The sequence below is a fragment of the Paroedura picta genome, chromosome 3 (assembly GCF_049243985.1).
Source record: "Paroedura picta isolate Pp20150507F chromosome 3, Ppicta_v3.0, whole genome shotgun sequence".
NCBI lineage: Eukaryota > Metazoa > Chordata > Lepidosauria > Squamata > Gekkonidae > Paroedura > Paroedura picta.
In genome coordinates, this window is record NC_135371.1 from 133167560 (window position 1) to 133189101 (window position 21542).

Consider the following 21542-nt stretch of genomic DNA (forward strand, 5'->3'; position numbering starts at 1 on the left):
AATTGCATTGAAGGTGCATTGTGCTCATAAGCCTCTTAACCTTGCTTGCATCTAATACCGGTCACTTTTACCGGTCACTACATAATTGTGCAACTTATATGTTTGCAACCAAATGTACCACTAATGTGTATTTTCCATCTTATGTGTGGCAAGGCAAGTTCTCCCAATGGTTGTGTGTGTGTGTGTGTGTGTGTGAGAGAGAGAGAGATTAGCCAGTGTAGATATTCCACCCAGATGTCACATTTCTGGATTGCCCCCCCCCCTTGCTAGCCCTCGCTCTGCCATTACTAGCAGGGAACATCAGCTTCTGGCTCATGCCTGGCCTGTAGCCGAAGAGCCCACATACCTGGCTTTAACACTAAGCAAGGCCTACACTTTTGAGCACTGCTTGTGGCCAGGCTTAGTAGACTGTACAGGTGAAGGCTGAGAGTCACTGCTGGGGTGTGTGTGAAGATACTCCAGAAGATAGAGACAGAATTAAATGAGAATTGAACACAATGGAAAAATGGGCAAATGAGAACAAGATGCAATTTCATAAAGATAAGTGTAAAGTTCTACAACTGGGTCAGAAGAGACCTTGGGGTACTTGTGGATTGTAAGCTAAACATGAGCAGGCAGTGTGATGCAGCGGTAAAAAAGGCAAATGCCATTTGGGGCTGTATCAACAGGGGCATCATATCAAAATCACAAGATGTCATAGTCCCACTGTATATGGCACTGGTCAGACCATACCTGGAGTACTGTGTGCAGTTCTGGGGGCCTCACTTCAAGAAGGACATGGATAAAATTGAAAGGGTACAGAGGAGAGCAACAAGGATGATCTGGGGCCAAGGGACTAAGCCCTATGAAGATAGGTTGAGGGACTTGGAAATGTTCAGCCTGAAGAAAAGGAGGTTGAGAGGGGACATGATAGCCCTCTTTTAAGTATTTGAAAGGTTGTCACTTGGAGGAGGGCAAGATGCTGTTTCTGTTGGCTGAAGAGGAGAGGACGCGCAGTAATGGGTTTAAACTACAAGTACAACGATATAGGCTAGATATCAGGAAAAAAAATTCACAGTCAAGAGTAGTTAAGCAGTGGAATAGGCTGCCTAAGGAGGTGGTGAGCCCCCCCTCACTGGCAGTCTTCAAGCAAAGGTTGGATACACACTTTTCTTGGATGCTTCAGGATGCTTTGGGCTGATCCTGTGTTGAGCAGGGGGTTGGACTAGATGGCTTGTATGGCCCCTTCCAACTCTATGATTCTGTGATTCTATGAATGATTATTGCAGTGGCCATTTATTCTTAGGTTGAAATGGATTTGCTCCCTGCTGGCAAGAAATAGTAGCCAGGTATCTATTTGAAAACTGATCACCATGGAAGAGCAAGGCTTTCAAACAAGGTCACGGAGCTCAGCTCTGTGGGAAAGTTTTTCCAAGGCCAGGGCAAACTCCAGAAACTCAAAAACAGTATGTGTGTGGGGGGGGGGGCTTTCCCCCACTAGAAACTTTAGATTTAGCTTCCTGGCATCTTTCTTACATTTTGGAAATGAAAAAGTATTGACCAGTTTTGTCTTGCTCTGCTTCCCCCCCCCCCTTAAATGTGTGGCATCGCTACAGCAATCAGAGGAACAGGCGAGCGGGAGGGAGCCTCTCCCCAGATCCTCCACGCGCCCCCTATCGGCCGCCGCCGCCGCCGCCGCATTGTCCTTTAGTTCTCTTCTGGATAGGTCCAGATGCGCGCTCCGCTCCCAGGCTATTCCCGGTCCCCGGCGGCGCCTTGTAGGAGAGCATGGGGGTGACAGACTGTCCCTGGCCCAACTTGCTTTCTGCTCTTGGTTCTGTCTGAACTCCAAGTTCCGCCTCCTGCCTGCCGCCGAGTGGCTCCGGCTCCTTCCCCTTCCCCGTGCATCTCGGAGCCTTCTCCCTTCTCGATGGGCTGCCTCCAAACCTCCGGGCAATCCTCCGCCGTCAACCCCTCCCCCCGAGCCCCAACTGAGCACGAGCGGGGTGACCCCAATCCGCAGCAGCGAAGGGAAGGACCACCATCCCCCCCCCCAGGCTCTGCTCTCCTTCACCCCCAAAGCCAGTCCGAGAGCGGGCTTGCCCTGCCCTCTGGCCCCAGTGGCTCCCCACTCCCCTGCCAAGCAGGCAGGTAGCAAGGCAAGGAAGGGTACCAAAGCGCCTCTCGAGTAACTGGTTTATTCCAGCTGTGGTCCTTCCTCCCCGCCCGGGTTCTTATTGCTACCTCCCGCGACCAATGGGAAGAGTCAGAGGGGACAATGGCGACACCGGATAGGCCGAGGCGACGGCTCCGGGGCGGAGCCCCAGCTTGAAGTTGAAGTGAGGGATCCAGCTGTGAGGTGTGCTGAGCTCCCAGCTTTTCGCTCGCTTTTCCTGTCCGAGAGAAGGGGCGGCGAGGAGAAGCATCGCCGGCTCCTTCCTCTCCCGCCCAAGAAACCAGGTGCCCCCGGGCTTGGGTGGCTAGTCTCGGCGGGGCGGGACGAGCCAGCCTCCCAGCGCAGCCCCCGGACCCCAACTCCCAGCCCCTGATTTAAGCCCGAGCAAGGCGCTGGAAGGGCGGGCGCGGATCCTGTGAAGGCAGCGGCAGGAGCGGGGCCGGCCGTCCCCGGCGGCTTCTGTCCCCGCTGCCCGGCGATGCGCCCTCGGGTCGGCCAGCGGACGAGCGGGGCGGACGAGCGGGGCGCCGGCGTCTGTCCTCCTCGCTAATCCGGGACCTCCCCGCCCTTGCTCCCGCCCGCCTCGGGATCTCGGCGAAGAAGAAGAAGTGCGGAGAAGCCCCGGTCTGGATGCCCATGGGGACCGCGGGACTCTCGCAGCCGCCCAGGCGGGAGAGGAGGCTCCCCGGCCGGTTCTGAATCCCGACAGCAGCCCGCGCCGTCCGCGGTCCGCCCATGGCCAGCGCCGCTTAAGCCCCGCCAGCGCACGCCGAGCCCCTCTTGTGCCCGGCCGCGCCTTCCCTCCCGCTGCCTCGGCGTCGGACGCGGCTCTGCTGGCCGGAGGATGGACGAGGATGGAGCCAGAGCGGCCGAGGAGCAGCACCCGGACGACGACGACGAGGAGAAGGCGGCGGCGGCGGAGGAGGAGGAGGACGGCGGCAACTCCAAGACCTTCGTCCGCCTCAACGACCTCTCCGGGGGCGGAGGGGGCTCGGGCGCAGGGGACCAAGAGAAGGACCCGGGCAGCGGCGACTCGGAGAGCGAGGGGCTCCCTTACCCGGCCCTGGCGCCCACCGTCTTCTTCTACCTGAGCCAGCACAGCCGCCCCAGGAGCTGGTGCCTGCGCCTGGTGTGCAACCCATATCCTTTTCCCGAGCTGGCAGGGGGGAGGAGGCGGCGGCGGCTGGGGCCGCCCCGCAGGCTTCCAAGGTAAGCGAAGTTTTCCTCCACGCCGCCCGGGTCCCACCGGAGGGCTTGGCGGCCCAGGCTGCTGCTGCTGCCGCCGCCGCTGCTGCTGCAGGGGGAAGCCCTTGGCCCGGCAGACTGCAACTTTCGCCAGATGCTGGCAGAGCGCTAGGGGGAAAGGGCCAAGATGTCAAATGAGAAGCAGCCTCTGGCTTCTCGGCGAGGGCTTGGGGGAGGGGGCGATGCGACACACGAAGTGAGGCGCCGGTGTTGGGGAGAATCGCTTTGGGGTGCCCCCCCCCACACACACACAAAAGTCGAAGGACACCGGTCTGGCAGGCAAGGTGCTTTTACTATTTCCAAACTTCCAAGTGTTTCCGCCAGTGTAGAGAAGGAGGAGCTGTGGGGTTACTGGTGTGCGCTCCGTGTGTGTGTGTATGTGTGTGTCTCATTTGTCTGTCTCCAATTCGTTTCTTGGAAGTTTTTCCAGAATCCCTTAGAGGGGGTTCTCAGTGTTTCCTGCCCCAGTAGGCAGGGATTTCTTTGGGGCTGAAGTCATAACATGAAATTCCAGAAAAGTACTAGAAAATGGAAACAAGATGTAACTCTCAGTGGAGAGAGAGCTCTAGGAAGGAAAGGAGCAGGTCTTCTCCCTCACGCTCTCCCAGCCAGATGGATTTGCTCTGCTTCCCTCCCGCCTCGCCCTTTCCTTCCTTCTCTTCTGAGGAGATGTGAGGGAATCACATTTATTAAGGTGGAGAATCCTGGGTTGGTCTGGTTGATCATCTGAAGGTCCATTATCATGGAAAGTGGGGTCAGTGGCAGGCTTCCCTTGGAGTGTGCAGGTCAAGGAAAAGTTTGGAGGAAGGAGAATGGTTCATCTTCATCAAACCCCTCCCCCATATTGTGAGGCTATGGTCCAAGTCACTGTATCATTTCCAAGGGGGAGATACTCATACACTGCCTAGGAAACTGATCTCAGGAAAGCCATTGTTACGCATGAAAGGGCTCTTTATTTTTAAGCCCAGTCTAGCCCAAGCCCACAGCCAAGAGCACACCTCAAATCAGAGGTAACACAATCTCCTGACCCCAAATATATCAAAAGTTAGTGTTTGCCCACACCCGTTTCCTTGCAAACTGTGGATGGATGTAGAAAGAGGAAAGCTGAACCAGTCAGATCCTCCACAAACACCCCAAACAACAATTAGCCGCATTTTCATTCCAGCTAAGCTGGGCATTTTTTTTTAAGTGTGCTTGTGAGTGTGTAGCGATTAGAATGTAGAAGACTTTGGGAAGGCAAAGGCTTCTTTGTGATAAAGGAATGCTTTTCTAGTTTTAAAAATATAATTATAGTATTTGCATGACAAAGGGGGGGAGGAGAGAGGAAGAAGAACCTGGCAAGCATATACACAAAGCTGTCCTAGCAGCAGCTCTTCTCTCACCCATCCTATTTGTTACATCATATAGTGACAGTTTTAAAAGAAATGTTTAAAATTAATGGCAGGCTTTGAAGAGGGGGAGCACTTTGAAAGACAGTGCAGGATCCGATATACATAATCGGGAAAGGAAAAATCCAATTAAATGAGAAGGAAGGAAAAAGTGAGATTTCTACTGAAGATTTTTTCCCCCTGTGGACGATTTAACACACACACACACACTTCCCCCAGGGAAATCTTCATTGTGAACTCCACCTAAATTAATCAGAGCACTCTTGAACTTTTCCCATTCATTTCAATGGGCTTGGGAGAGACTTCTAAGTGGACTGTGGACATAATTTTTGTGCAAACTGGGGGACTGCAGAAACCATGGTACATACAGCCCTGAGGTCTTTCCAGTGCGTTTCTTTCTTCCTTTCTCTGTTCTGATTCCTTTATGGATCACATAAAGCCAAGCTATACAGCCAAACAGAATGTTTGTAGTGGTGCGTACCCCTACAGGGAATGGCAAATAGCCAGCTGCCAACTATTTCATCTCACAAGAGGAACAAGGAAAATTGGGCCACATCCACTGAACTGTTGGGGTCTCTAAAAGAACTATGGGAATGGAGGTTTTGTGAGAATGCAGAATATAATTTATTAGGGATTCTTAACCCTATGGCAGTCCTTGCCCCCACCCCCATGTTCCTTGACCAGGAACTATAAGAGTTAAACTAGTTTAAAACTAGTTTAAATATGTAGAGTAGATGTGCCAGATGCAGCTGTTAGATAGCCAGGCACATTTTCTATCTTTTTGTGAGGATAATAATCTAATCCAGTAGACAGTGCAAACATGGAACTGGCCTAGGACAATTTACCCGTTCAATGGCTTGTACACATTTAGTGGCTTTGTTTCTCAGCTGCTCAGAAAGCTGTTAGTCCAATTGAGCAAGGGTCTAAATTGGAGCTTAAACTGAGGTAGTTCATCAGGCTGTGGCCGCCTAATCTGTTTCCAGAACTGTAGTTCATCCCTGGAGCATTTGCAGAGCATGTGCAAAGCACATCTTTCTGCCACCAATGAATAATCACAACACAGTAGCATAACTTGAACTGAACAAAGGGCTTCCATATCCAAGGCTGTAGCTCCCAGGGAATCTTAAGCTCTCCTATGAGAATTAAGTATGCTATTGGCCTGAATAAGATGGGGAGAGAGGCCGGTCAGGCCTGTACAGACTTAATAGTAAAATGGCTATCATGGAATCAGTCTGAGAATGCAAAATGCCCTAGACTACAAGGTGAGTTTGTGAAGTTATGGATTGCATAACTATTGATTACTCAGTCTAGTAGAAATAACAGTTTGTTAGAAGTTCTAGGATTTGGGTTTTTGACACACATAAATCCAAACACTGAGTCAAGTGCTTTATCTAGCATACTACATTGCTTTCAGGTCAGTACAATTTCTTTCCAGAAGAAAGGCATTTAAAGCAAAAATCTGTCAGAACTGAGCAGCTGTCTATATCACAACAGCCACTTTAGTTTGCTCCTAATAGTTGGGGGTAAAACATCAAACACTCAAAGAGAATTTCAGCTTTTCGAAAAAACAGGCAGGTCCTCACCCACTTTAAAATTTAAAGTTTAAATCTTTCACACAAGAACTGGTCAATTATATATGTGCTAGATGATGCATTGCATTACACCCTGATGTACATTGAGGATGAATAATCACTTTGCAGATTTGTAAGTATGTTTAGGATTGAGGTATCGTGCATCTGGAGAGAAATAGGATGGTATGTTCTTAGTGACTCTGATCATCTCTAGTTGGAAGGAAGCACTGCTGTTGCTAATGTCAAAGTAACACTGGGATATTATGTTGCAATCTTTGTACACACTTAACTATATTTTAAAAAGTACGTATAAATGAAATTTGTGACTATAATGTCTCCTAACAGTTTCTCAGAGCCTCTTGTGGCGCAGAGTGGTAAGGCAGCGATATGCTGTCTGAATCTGTCTGCCCATGAGGTTGGGAGTTCAATCCCAGCAGCCGGCTCAAGGTTGACTCAGCCTTCCATCCTTCCGAGGTCGGTAAAATGAGTACCCAGCTTGCTGGGGGGTAAACGGTCATGACTGGGGAAGGCACTGGCAAACCACCCCGTATTGAGTCTGCCATGAAAACGCTGAAGGGCGTCACCCCAAGGGTCAGACATGACTCGGTGCTTGCACAGGGGATACCTTTACCTTTACCTTTAACAGTTTCTCAGAATCTGTGCCTTCTCTTCAGCTATTTCTTTCAAATTAATGATCTTCAGTGACGTAATTCTCAGAGAAACTAAAGAAAACCTTAAAGCCTTTGGAATGAAGGACCATCAAAAGACACATGTGGATTACAGGATGGGTCAGACTCATGACGCTTCTCATTCTGCAATCTAATCTTTACAACTATAGAAGTTCACGTACAGGAAGGCATTCCTTTCCTGTATCTGGAGGGCAGCATCTGTCATTGGTGAATGTAGTAGCTATATCTCTGGCAAGCATATTGAGTAATTACTGAGAGAAGTATCCTTCATTATCTAATCCTTTTAAAAATTTGTTCTAGTTGGTTATCATAATTATCTGCAGCCCTGAATTCCAAATATGTATTGCTGAAGGACTTATTTATGAAGCTTACCTGTTTCAGTGACCTCAGTGCTTACATTTTAACTATTTTTACCATTCACCTTCTCCAATGTATATAACTATTATTTTCTCCTCAGTCGCCTTTTTTGTAAGTTCTGGTGAAGAACAGTCTTCTTCTGCCTTTCTAACTAACTGCAAAGCACTGTACATGTTGTAGGCAATCACTTGAAATCCCCAAATATATAAGCAGGGTCTGCATTGTGGGGGAATAGGGATAAATAACTGAAAACTTTCCCCCTTCCGCAATCTACCTGCCCAGGATGCCATAAGCTCTTAGAAGTTTACAGGTCAGTTCTCCAGATTAGAGACTGCTGCTCTTAACCACTACACCATGCTGGCTCTAATCCTTAAAAATTGTTTTAGTGGGTTATCATAATTGTAGTTATACTAACAATGGAGCCCTTTGTGCAAAAAAATGCAACAGGATCTAGAAAACTGTTACTGGTGGAGAGACCAAGGCTGTGACAATGAAGGTGGTGGGAGTCAGGGGTGGGGGATGGGGGGAGAAGAGACATGCAGTGTGGCCAGCCAGAGAGGCCCTTCAGCAGAGATGATTGTAAGTGGCCCACAGATACCTCTGCATGAATGCAACACAGGCAGACAGACACCTCAGTAACTTGCAGTTAGAGGCTTCTTTCACAGGGAAGGGAAAGGTGTATGTGTGCAGAATCCTGAGCAAGAGCTGCAATTGGCCCCAAGTTGGGGATATTCCACCAATAGGGAAAAGGCAGTCTGGTTTCATCAGTGGTTCCAGGGACAGAGGGCGGGAGTTGCAGGGGCAGGGCCAATCAGGGTGCAGGCAGCTTTGCTTTGCTGGCTGCACCCTGATTGGCCCTATTCCAACTTGGACAGCCAGACACATTCCACCCCCCAGGCTGTTCCACAAATATATAGAGGAACCATGGATAAGGATGAGATGTTAGTTTTGATCTTCCATGATCCTTCTTTTCTTTTATGATTTTGAAAGATGTGTAAGCATTTTAGAAACATCCAGGAATTTTGTGATACATTTTTCCAAAATGGGATGGACCCCAAAGTACAGTGGTATAATCTTGGATTTGGACCTTGGAGGCTTTAAATGAGTATTCAATAGTGTATGTTTTGGGTTGTTCAGTTGCATTTAGCTTCCTTCTGCAAAGTGGCACTATCACCATCATGATCACTATTATTAATTAATAGCAGCTGCTTCCTCTGCGGGTTCTTGAAAAGCTGGATGAAAGGAGGAGTGCAAAGCACTGCACATGTTGTAGGCATTCACCTGAAATCCCCAAATACAATTTCAGCATGGGTAAATTGCAGCAGATACTATCACACTTCCAATAATATCAGCCTTCAAACTTAGTAGCCCAGTTCTAAGAACTGGAGGAAAGTCTGATTTGGCTTCAGTGAAACCATGCAACCTTAGTTATTGGTGGCTGGCTTGTTTATTTATCATCTGGTGTGTGTGTGATATAGCCAGGAGATCCTAAGACTGTTTGGCCCTGGGATTCCTTGGAGGTTGCCCTTCCAACTGCAAGCCAGAGCTGACCCTGCTTAGCTTCCTAAATCTGACAAGATTGGGCTTGCCTGGCCTATCTAGGTCTGGTTGTAGACCTGCTGCTTGGAAGTAACAAGCAATCCTAAAAAGTTACACCCTTCTAACTCAGTTGAAGTCAGCGGACTTAGAAGGATGTAACTGTTTGGGATTGCACTGTAAATCATGTTTAAAATAACAGGAGTTACTTCCATGTCAACTTATTTAGAATCAGGCTGCATGCATATTTAGGACTGCAACCTGAGTCTTCCAAATCTAATTTAGTACATCCTTCACCTCTTTGTCCATGTTAGGATGGATGTTTCATGTAACTACAGGAGGTCCCTAGAAATAAATCAACATACCTAACAGGTTACATTTTTGTCCTCAGAAACTGTGTGTTATTGAAAAAAAAGTTTCCCACTGGGCACCTGCAGGCTCTAGTTCAAAGAAAAGCAGGCACTAATCATAGGCTGAAAAGCTGGAATTTCCACTAGATGCTTGTTTCTCAGTAATGAACTGAGAGCAAGTTAAAAAGGGAACTGCAGGGCCATGCTGGGAAGCAGAGGATGTGCAGTGACCCTTTTGTCTGTGATAATGCAAAAGTTGTCTTCACCGTCACTGATGAGAAAGGAAAGAGTTGAACATGTGGATTTATGTGCATCATGCAAATGAGAGGACTGCTCTGTTCAGCTTGGAGTATCGATCAGGGGTTTTCTGAAAGATTTAAATACACACCATTAAACCAGCTGGTACACCCTTTCCTTCAAGAAGTCTTTGATTTCCTTTCCTTTGAATTGTCTGCTGCTGGGAGCTTGGGTTCTTACCTGTTTATATTTTTCCATCTAATTAGTTTAGCGGTTCAGAACAGTGACTTCCTGCAATGTAAGTTTTAAGGCTTTAAAATTTAAAATCTCTCATAACCTATATAGGATTAGAACAGTTCTCCAGTACCACCAGACGTTCTGAAGAAAGGAGAGGAGGAGATCACAGTTTAGGTCAATGGCTTTAAACTAATAAGACAGGACCATCACGAAGGTTGCAGAACCCCACTTGCTATGTTGCAAGTCCCTATACAGCCATCAGGGTTCGGGGAGGCAGTTTCCCATCTTCTGGATGGACCATCTGCCCGTGTACCAGCACAGAAAACGAGCAATAGCCCCTGCCTCTATTGCCTACATGTTGAGAGGACCAGTAGCATGGCAATACAAGGTCACTCAGTGATTGATTCCACCATGGCTGTTCCTCACTGTGGTACATCTTCAAGTTCTTGCCTTGTCTTTCCTGTCCCCAGATCTCTTGGTTTGCTGTCCATGGACTCGGTCTTAGTATCAGGGAGGTAATAAGTCTGGCTTCCCCTCTTCCTGTGACATTACTCTAATGTTGCATGATTTCCTCTCCGGTGCTTGCTGTTCAATACGTTAGTGACATGATTGAGCAAATTACCCATAGTGACATGAGTGAGCAAACTTCCCATAGATCCATAAGCAGTTGTGATGGGCAAATCAAGCTCATGGGATAGGCCAGCTCCATACACTTTCAAGAATTCAGGTTGCTTTTGCTGCTCAACTAGCCTTGGTGTGTGATTAGAGAAATGCAACTCAGGATCTTTTGAAATGTTGAAGGAGACTGTGTGCAACTCTGGGAGCATGCACAATCCAAATCAGTGCCCCTAAAAACATTTGCTGTCACATGGTTTACTTGTGGTGTTGGGCTAGTTCTGAGGCCTGATAAATTTGAGCACTGTTGGGAGAGTACTAATGTTCAGAATGCAGACTGTTGGACTTCAGAGTAACGGCATCTGCTTCCTTCCTATTTATCTTTTTTCCAGCACCCTCAATGCCCTTTATTAATTCAATTAATTTACTTGCTGTATTTGTCAGACAAGGACAGATTGCGGAAACACAGTTTCCCAATTTGGCAGGGCCTATACACCAGTGTGGGCTTTGTCATATGGCAATATAAATGATAAACTTTGCCATTTACTTGGGGTGTCTGAGTGTTCTGCCAGTCCTGGTCCTGTGCCCTTGGCTTCCTTTGTGCCCCCCCCCCCCATGCTAAGGAACGCCTTTGAAGTAAACCAAGCTTCCCCTTGTCTAGAGCAACTTGTGATTACTTGTAGTGGGCTGAAAATGGTATGCGTGTATGGGGGGATTTTCAACAAGCTGCTCAATACTATCTACTATTTGGGCTGTATTAATATTGAGATGAAGAGTGTTTCACAGAATTAAAAAAAATAACAGTTTGACTGGACGTTAGGCACAAAGGGTGAGAAGGTTCATTTTGAGATTTATTTAATTTAGTATTTCTTTCTATCACAATTCAAAGCCAAAGGCCTTGTTTAAAAGACCGGTATTTGGCTGCCAAGAACAACATCATTATTGTATTCCAGAAGGGAAGAAAATAATAAACTTACTGCAGTTTTTGATTCTTCTTTCTCTTAAATCAACAGCAGTTGCATCAATTACCAGTAGATCCCAGGGTAGGTCATGATAGATCTCCAATGGCTCCTAAATTAGGGCTCCAGGGAGTTTTCATTATTCAATATGTCTTGGCAGTTCTGAAGATATGCTGACCCCCCCCCCCCTTTTCCAGGAAATTCTGACCTCCCTGCATGGGTTGATTTCCAGTTCTGTCCTTCATGCAGCTACTCCTTTCTAGTAAAGCCATAACTAACAGTGCTGACACAAATTGCAGTTTAAAAATTATTGAGGGCAGATCATTTTTTTCCCTTGGCCTCACTGTTCACTATTTGTAACATGGTACTATTAACTAGCTGCCTATGACCAGGTCTTAGGGTAGCATTTTTGATGTGACTTGCAAGTTCTCCAGCATGCATGGTGCTCGATTCAGCTTTTGACTGGTGGGGCTTCAGCCCGCCCCAAATAATTTTCCTGACATGAAAGGATATCAGGAGGTGTCCTAATTAATGTTAGATTCCCCTACTGACGCAAGTAATTTTGGCTGGCTCTGTCTGCCCTCTGGGGGAGCCATTGTGCAACTGACTCCCATTGATAGATACAGGAACTCTGGCAAAGAAGAAGAGATATTTCAAACCTGAAGCCTATCCATCCTTTAGGAAATGTTATTTATACTTTCCCTTGGTGCTAAAGCAAGATATAGATACATAAAGATGTGCTGTTTTTTTTTAAACAAAAGGACATTAGGCAGAGTATATAGTTAGTACTGTATGGATTTCTCTTTCTTTCTTTTCTTTTGGCCGTCCTCATAGCTGATTTGTGGTAACCCCATGGGGTTTTCAAAACAAAAAACATTCTGAGGTAGTTTGCCATTGCCTCCCTCTGCATTATGACCTTGGTCTTCCATGGGGGTCTCCCATCCAAATATTGACTAGGGCCAAAACTGCTTAGCTCCTAAGATCTGATGAAATCGTGCTAGCCTAGGCTATCCAGGCCAAGGCATATAGTCCATGTACCACCCACAGTTTTAAAAAGTATACTAATGAACCCTGAATTTATTTATTCTTGGAATAAATAATACAATCTTGGGAAATTATTTTCTGCTTCCTCTTGGGCATCAGGAGTTGCTACAACCAAAACCAGAATGTTGCATAGTATAGAGATGAGGCTAATAAAATTCCTCCCTCAGGCTGGGTGAGAAAAGAGGGCCAAATCTCTAAATGTTTTCATATGGTTATTAAATGTAACTACACATTTCAAAACAATTTGCGAACTGGCTCGTAGTCAAAAATGCTCAGTGTGTGTGTGTGTGTTACACTGAAAAGAGGTACAACAAAAATTGAATCCAATAGCACCTTTAAGACCAAGGCATGAGCTTTCGTGTGCAGACCCACTTCCTCAGACAAAATGGAACAATAATGAGAGTACAGATATATCGAAAAGGTAAATCAGTGGCAAATTAGTAAACTGTGTCACAGTATCCAAATACGATATAATAATTCTTTACTAAAACAGCTAATCAGTCCTTTTGAGTTCAGTTGTAGTTCACAAAACCTTTGGAGAAATAAAACTGTCCAGGTTAGTAATTAATGGCAGACACTTTCCCAGTTGTGAAAAGATATAATTAAAAGAGTCTAGTTAAGGTTGCCACATCCCTGTCATCCCAAACTCTGACATTTTTTGATGTTATGGGGGTGGGGTTAGTGCCAGTTTATTGTCTCCCGTTTTATGCCTACATATGGAGTAGCTACTACAAGCAGACGTGCACAGAAGTTTTAGAAGAAGACAATATCAAGTATGTAAGCTGAAAATTATCTTCCTAATTTTCGGTTGGCAGATATGTGTGTTTACTGTGCTGTGAGGGGAAAGCATGCTGAACATGTGCAGAGGGTATATGTCTTGGCATTCATAAAAGGGATTATTCTTAGCTCTGATTTATTTAGACAAAGTACCTTTTCTGTAGCAAGAGGTTGCAAGGCTTCAACCACCTGCCTGTTATTCTCCTTCTTTTGGCCATCTATAGTGAAATATTACTTTTCCTTCTGTGAAAGATAAATTTTCAACCTGCCTCTTCAGTTCTTTAGCCTTAATCCCAGATTGGGAGTGGGACTGGTTAAAGACAGAAGTTTGACAGTCATTGTTAATGGATGATTAAAAGGCAGCCTGTGCTTTCTCAAAGACATGCATGCCTTCAGAAAGCCAAGTTACATCAAGGTGGTTTTGTATTAATGATGAAAACCAGGGTGAGTGAAAACAGGCATTCATTTTTCTGCTTCTGCTTCCTCTCCCATGGCCCTAATGCAAATTCCTCACTACAAACAGAGGGTGCAATCCCCAACTAGTAGCAATCTCAGCTTAGTTTTCTGACCCATGTTCTCACATATCCCTGCAGACACTGGAAAGGAAAGAAACAAAGAAGAAAAAACAAAGGGTCCAGGGACAAAAGGTTGTCAGACCAGAGCAGAAGCAAATAGATTTGGCCAGGAGGAGGTTAACGGACTCAGCTGCAGCCATCTTGCAGCTTCCCCTCTCCCATTCCTTCTCAGGCAATGCAGAAAAAACCCCTGCTGGCACACTGTATCACTGCAGGGGAAGGGTTACAGTTCTATGCCACACAAACACCCCATCGTGCTGGACATTTAGAGGCTCTGAGGAGCCACTGCCACCTGGAGGTCTAATCCTGGCACTGAGCAAAAGTCATTAAAGTGAGGACAAGGAAACAGATTTACTTGAAACAGATCCCCAGTTTCTATAACTTTTCTGAGGTAAATCTCTCCAGTTTGGCCTTGAACCTTAGGGGAGGGCAGTATACAAATGTAATGTAATAAATAAAATATTTTCTTTTATACTCTTTATGTTCCTTTTGCCCCTTTCCCATGATACCATTCAGACACAAATCTATGGTGGAAGGCTGTGGAGTTTCCAATGGAATAACATGTTTCGAGGCAGATAGGGCCACCATTTGGTTTTCATCAGAATATCTAAGTTTTATAACAGCTACATGAAAGGCAGAAATCCAACAAGTAAAATAGTAACCTATTAATGTTGACAAGACATTCTTCATGAATTTCTGTTCCTAACTAGTTACCAACTGAAAAATATAGAGAAACAACCTGGGCCTGCAAAGCCTTGCAGGGGACAACTCATTTTTCTCTGTATCCTAGCCACTGACGTGTTCTTTCCCCATCCTTGGCAGTCCTCATAGCCCATCTTTTCCCCTGCTTCCTTCTCCTTCCATGCCACCAGCCACTCAACTAGGGTTTCCAAATCCAAAATGGGGCTTCCCCCAATCCCAGGTCCTGAGAACTTTTAAAAAACCTGCAGCACTGGAAGTGTCTACGGGAAATGAGTTCTAGGAATTGTTGACAACTGTGGCCCATTCTGCATGGGGGTGGCCACACTGGGCTGGTGCATTGCTGCATGTTCCGCAGCAGTCTGTGCCCCTCCCCCCCGGAAATACAGTGGTGACAGAATGGTTCTACTGCATACAGTGTGTGTGGGGGAAGGGTTTTTGCAGGAAGGGACAATTGCATGGCATGCAATCCTACCTTCCTCCCAAATAAAAAAAACTGCCCTGGTCTGCCCTGTACTGCAAAGCTAACTGGGGCATTTTTTTTGCCCACCGTAGGGCAGGGAGGAGTTGGGTTGGAAGGCTGGAAGGCCCAGCTCTTTCCTGTGCACATGGCAGGGGACAGGTCCTGTTGGCCACCGCAGAAGGCTAAGGGAATGCGGAAGAATTCACGTTCCCTTAATGTGGGGCTTCTGGAGCCTGATTTGCACCAGGCCTGGGAGGCATGGTGGTGATGTCATGTGAACATGGGGATTAGCTCCAGATCCATACAGAGACTGCTCCGGCCATTTCTGTCCGTGTAGAATTGATCTCTGTGGTTTTAACACAAATTTTCCAGCAATTCCTAGAATTACCTTTTGTCATTTAGGTCAGCGGTCCGCAAGCTTTCGCCCGCTGCGGACCGCTGCTCTGGAGACCGGGGAGAGGGCGGCCCGGGGGCCCGCGCACGTGCAGCAGCCCCAGCGCAAGCACGCGGCAGCCACGCGCATTTGCGCCGCCGCCATGCCGGTGGCCGCGGCTCCCCCTCCCGGCCCCTCCGAGCCGCCAGCAAATCGGCCGCTAAAGCAGCCGATTAGCTTGCGGCTCAGCAAGCTTCTCTTCCCTCCCCCCTGAAGCGAGAAGCTTGCCGGGCGGCGAGCTAATCGGCCGCTTTGGCGGCCGATTTGCTCGCGGCCTGGCGAGCTTCTCACTTCGGGGGGGGGAGGGAAGAAGGAGCCGCGGCCTGGCGCCAAGGCCTTCGGCCCGCGGGTTGGAGACCACTGATTTAGGTATCTTTTTAACCAGAAGTCATGTAACACCAAACACAATGCTTCAGCTTGCCTATAGCCAACCCACAATGCTCCTGCCTGGGAACCCTACTCCCTACCTTTATCTGCGCCCTCAGTCTTCACCTTTCCTTCCTAACCTGTTCCTGGCAGACTCTCCCTGAAAAAAGTTGGGTTCAGTTGCATTGTGGTTGCCCCGCTGTTTCTAGTTGTGTGGTGGCTGCCACTGGGCTGGACAGGTAGTGACCAGGTATCTCTGGGCCTGCCCTTGGCAAGTCCTCTTTCATCATTGGGAATGACAGTGGAGGGAGGAATGGGGCATTTTCCAGGGATGCTTTGGCCTCCCATTCCTATCCTGCTCCCCCACATGGGTTTGTGTTATAGAAACCAAGGCTTGGAAGACTTATCAATATTGTTATGCTTGCCCAACAACCTCCGTATTGACCATTGGCAGCTCAGTGTGTATTATTTTCTTTAAAACTACACTAATTGTTTCTATTATTTGGAAAAACTTTAATATCCTGAATTAAAAAAAAATATTACTCTATTATTTCAAGGTTTATTTTATTGCATATCTGGGACATCTGTGACATTTGGAGAGAGATTCCTCGGGCCTGTCCCTATCTGGATTTCATGTATCTATTGACCATATCTTCTATATTGTGGTTCAGAACTAGATATATGATGCTAACATGGGGGGTTGGTTTTGAAGAAAGGCTAAGGGTTGCCGATAGCCTGAAAAAACCCTATTCCCTTTAATAGAAATGTAATAGTTATTTTCACTCAAGCTGTGAAAAGTTTCATCTTCCCATGTTCATACATAATGAAAAGCATGCCTACTGGATGGGGGATACGATTCTAGGTAGCACTGTGTGTGAACGAGACCTTGGGGTACTTGTGGATTGTAAACTAAACATGAGCAGGCAGTGTGATGCAGCGGTAAAAAAGGCAAATGCCATTTTGGGCTGTATCAACAGGGGCATCACATCAAAATCACAAGATGTCATAGTCCCATTGTATATGGCACTGGTCAGACCACACCTGGAGTACTGTGTGCAGTTCTGGAGGCCTCACTTCAAGAAGGACGTCGATAAAATTGAAAGGGTACAGAGGAGAGCGACGAAGATGATCTGGGGCCAAGGGACCAAGCCCTATGAAGATAGGTTGAGGGACTTGGGAATGTTCAGCCTGGAGAAAAGGAGGTTGAGAGGGGACATGATAGCCCTCTTTAAGTATTTGAAAGGTTGTCACTTGGAGGAGGGCAGGATGCTGTTTCTGCTGGCTGCAGAGGAGAGGACACGCAGTAATGGGTTTAAACTTCAAGTACAACGATATAGGCTAGATATCAGGAAAAAGTTTTTCACAGTCAGAGGTTCAGCAGTGGAATAGGCTGCCTAAGGAGGTGGTGTGCTCCCCCTCACTGGCAGTCTTCAAGCAAAGGTTGGATACACACTTTTCTTGGATGCTTTAGGATGCTTAGGGCTAGTCCTGCGTTGAGCAGGGGGTTGGACTAGATGGCCTGTATGGCCCCTTCCAACTCTGTGATTCTATGATTCTATGATTCTAATGGAGCAAGAATTTTTTTTCCTTTGGGTTCTTGGCAATCATAGTCTACCAGAATTTGTAGGCCTAATCTACAATATCTCCTGTTTAAAATAATCTGGTGCTGCTGGGACTTTTATAAGCAGTTGCCATTTCAGATGATAGTATAGGCCAGGGGTAGTCAAACTGCGAATGCTGGCAGGGGCTCATGGGAATTGTAGTCCATGGACATCTGGAGGGCCGCAGTTTGACTACCCCTGGTATAGGCTGTCTCAACCCAAAATGGCTTTATATGGCCAGGTAAATGTTGGGCAGAAAACCATAATTTGAATGCCCATTCCCAATTGTGCAGTAGCGAGTTTAATTCAAATTGGTCCAAGAGTGTCATACTGAGTAAATTTAATGATGTCTATAAGTACCGTTATTGTTTATTATTATTTATTCTATTTGTTATGCGCCACTCTCGGCACGCCAGCTCATGGTAGGTCACATGACAGTCCCAATACAATAAAATAAGACCCCCGATTAAAACCCCAATTAAAAACTCCATAAAGCTTTACAGAAAAAAATAAAACAATATGGTGGAAAATGAATATAAGCCCTCCCTAATGGAACAGCTACCAGCCGGGGTGGCTAGGGAGTGTGACAACCAGCCATGCCATTGATGGTGCCGGCGTGGCGTCATGTCTTCCTAGGGGGAGCCCCATCCGATCTTCCTCCGGCTCTGGCCTTTTGTACTCTAGAGATGATATTAGGAACTTAACCTGCAATAGGATTAGCTGGTTGATAATGCTTGTCCTGTATTTCCTTTTCCAAAACACACCTGCACATGTACTCTGTCTGACCACAACACAAAAAGCAAGTGGTAAAGTTGTTGTGTAAATCATAGCAATATCAAGAAAAAAGTATTTGAACAGCACACACTGGGAAGTTACGGGAAACAATAATTTAGATTATAGATTGTTTTGTGTGTTCCATTTTTCTTGCTCCCTGAAAAGTGGTACAATGGTAATTGCAGAATGAAGAGTGATAAAAATATATTGTTGTACATCAGTATGTTTGGAGCCCTTGTTGCAGATAAATGGTTGAAAGCATGATGGCAGTGTATGCTAAATACTTGGATATCAGAGATAGTCACATTGCAACTTCCCATGGATAGGAGTCTCTTTTAATAACTTCTTAAGGATGTAGTATGCCACTTTTAAAAAAATCGTCTTGGAAAATTTAATGTCCTGAGACCTGGGATTTAGGAACCTGAAAGGCTGAGCAGCAGAATGTATTAAATATCACAATGCAAATATTCATTTCAATACACGTGCACATGTAAAATGTTAAAATACCAACATATATCATGCATTGTTGCACAAACCTCTTGCAGTCTTCTTCAGTGGTTGAATATTTAAATGCAATCATGTGATATAATAATGGGTACTATAAGGTGGTAAACAATATGAATGAAGAGGCTTCCACATTTATAAAATATATCCAAATACATCTCTTGGAGCCCCACAATTAAAAAATGTATTTTTCAAAGCGCCACCCTTATCGAAGCCCTCTCTCGGGCTGAGTGTATTCTCATGTGTCTCATGAAATGTCGTGGATCTTATCTTTCTGTTAAATTCCTCACAATCCAAACTTCAGTTATCTATCTAGCTCGGCGGATTATCTGGATGCCTACAATCTATGCCTGATAGGCTCTCTTTATAGCTTCCTGAAGCATAACTATATGGGAAATGATCACCTGTACTGCTAATTGTTCAAATGTTTTAGCTGTCCTTGTGCCTGTTAGGATGTAGACTTGTGCTGCAACCTGGTTTCTTCTGAGTCCCTAGTAAATAGAGATTCCTCTATTTGAAATAATGAGATACCAAAGGCAGAGAACCCAAATGGCACCCAGCGTGTGCTACCCCTTGAACGCAATTGAAGTCAGTAGGTTTAGGAGGGTGTAATTCAGTTTAAGACAGTTTGCTGTTCCTCATTTGTACCCCTAAAGGTGGGTCATCTCACACTTTTTTGCTCAAAAGCCTATGTTGTGGTAAAGTCCTGAGCATTTATCAAAATCATTGCAAAGTTATGGCATTAGCTCCTTGCAAGATTGAGGCCCTTGACTTGACCTTGGAAACTGATTAAATCCTAGCTTTCTGTCCTGCAGCAACCTGATTTACATGGTGGAATCTAGCCAGCTTTGGTTTTAATATTCAAGTTTAAATTGCCTTGGAAAGACAGAATGAGAATTTTGGACTCTTTCCCTCCTGCTGAAATATCATGGCTGATCTTGCAGTGGTCAAACAGCTGGGGAGTAAAACAGTGACTTTATCCCAAAGTCTGACCCAATGCTTTGGTTTCCCTTTCATCATAGAGGCTGCTTCTGTAACATGATGCACAAGGGATTGACTAACAACTCAGTAATAGATCTTCATGCCAGAGTGTGCTGCTATAGAGAATAATACTGGACTGCTGATGTCTGTGGCTGATTTTTTGAGTAAGCAGCAGGACTGCTAGCATTCATGCTGTGATTGTTTGTTCCTCTGAAATCTGTGGGGAGATTTGTCACCATGGATTCCCATAAGGATACCTGATGATTCTCCTTTAAGTAAACTTTTTAGTGGATTTCACTGACACTAGTCTCACCTTAAATGTTTTATCCTCAAAATATCACACCAATCTGGCGTTTTACACCCCTGGAATGTTTCAGCCCTTCATAATGTTCTTTTACAACTCAAATGTTTACCGTCCAGAGTACCCAAGATGCTGCTTTTTCTGAAGTATTCATTTTCATTTATAATTAGCAAAACCAGTCTCAAAACAAGTTAATACAAAGAGTAATCTTAGCTTTGTATATAAGAAGTGAAAGTCCTTTAACCTGTGCAGAAATGCTTCAGCAAGGTTTGTCCTGTGTTGTTGGGTTGGATTGGTATACTACCACAGCAACACAGATTACTTAGCTTCCTTATGCCCCCCGCAGAGCACTTCACTCTGTGGGTATGAATCTGCTGAAGGTCCCAGGGCCTTCAAATGGCAAAATGGAGCTCTTCTGCCAGACGTTGGTTGAGGCGGGTGGGAGCCCCGGGGTTTTCAATTGGGTGTCCCCCCTCTTAAGGCCCTGTTGAATGGCAGTGCTAGACTGTGAGGGGCCTAGTTTTTACCCTCTAGCCCAGTGGTCCCCAACCTGCGGGCCGCAAAGGCCATGGCGCCGGGCTGCGGTTCCCTCTCCCCGCCCCCCCGCAGTAAAAAACTTCCCAGGCCGCAAGCTTGCGGCCCGGGAAGCTTCTTACTGCGGGAGGGGAGGGAGAGGTAATCAGGGCCGCGCATGCGCGATGCACGAGCGGGGCAGTTGCCCTGCCGGTCCCCAGCCTAAAAAAGGTTGGGGACCACTGCTCTAGCCGGTTTTATTCCATCTTATATTTTTACTTCAGTTATTATTTCATCTATACTGATCGATGCTGGAATAAGGGGGGATAGCTATATTAGGTCACCACCATTGTCATTGTCATATGTGTAAATTGTTTTTGATCGTTTTATGGGGATTTTAATTATATGGATACTTTTATTGTGTTAACCGCCGTGAGCCAGCTATGAGAGCAGCGGTATAAAAATCAAATAAATTAATAAATAACAAATAAACTTTGTGTTTGTGTCCTTTTGCATTCTGCATCCCAGTGTTTATGTGAATTATGAAGAACCTCATTCCCAAAGTCCCAAGCACTACTAGAATAAGGCTGCTTCCAGGTGAAAGGTATGAAAATACATTCCAAACCTGGCACCAGCAGGAAAAGATGGCACCCACATTCCCCTCTTCTGATGTCAGTCACTGCGGGCACTCCTTCCCCAACACCCCTTCTTCCTCTTTTCCGGTCACACTTGGGGATCTCCTCTCTCCTTCCCCAACACCCCTTCTTCCTCTTTTCTGGTCACACTTGGGGATCTCCTCTCTCCTTCACCAACACCCCTTCTTCCTCTTTTCTGGTCATACCTGAGAATCTCCCCTCTCCTTCCCCAACATACCCTCTTCCTCTTTTCCGGTCTCATCTGGGGATTTCCCCTCATTTAACTATGTAATCATACAACTGGAAACATTAACAGTGAATGGCGTCAAAGCACGTTTTGGTAAACTCTTGTTCTTTAAAAACACCGCTGCTTTACTTAAGTCTCAGTATTAGTATATCTCAATACAATATTCTTATTCAAATTTTAGGAAATTTCAAGATTTTAAGGAACAATTTCATAAGATTGTTTAAGAAACAATATCAGCCCATAGGTACTGAAGAAATGCTAAGAACCATACTAATTAATTATTGGAGGGG

The 21542-nt window shown here is 46.0% G+C and overlaps 1 protein-coding gene across 11 annotated transcripts in view; it reads left to right on the forward strand.

Moving 5' to 3' along the window:
• Positions 1–2307: 2307 nt before the first annotated feature.
• Positions 2308–21542, forward strand: part of CACNA1G (calcium voltage-gated channel subunit alpha1 G) — a 482930-nt gene continuing 463695 nt past the window's right edge. For 6 of the 11 annotated variants that reach the window (XM_077327955.1, XM_077327961.1, XM_077327957.1 and 3 more), the window contains exon 1: positions 2308–3294. In XM_077327955.1, the coding sequence (XP_077184070.1) occupies positions 3000–3294 (295 nt within the window). In that variant the 5' untranslated portion in view covers positions 2308–2999. Of the gene's footprint in view, positions 3365–21542 lie in introns of all 11 variants that reach the window. The other 5 variants (XM_077327963.1, XM_077327965.1, XM_077327958.1 and 2 more) reach the window with 2 other exon arrangements.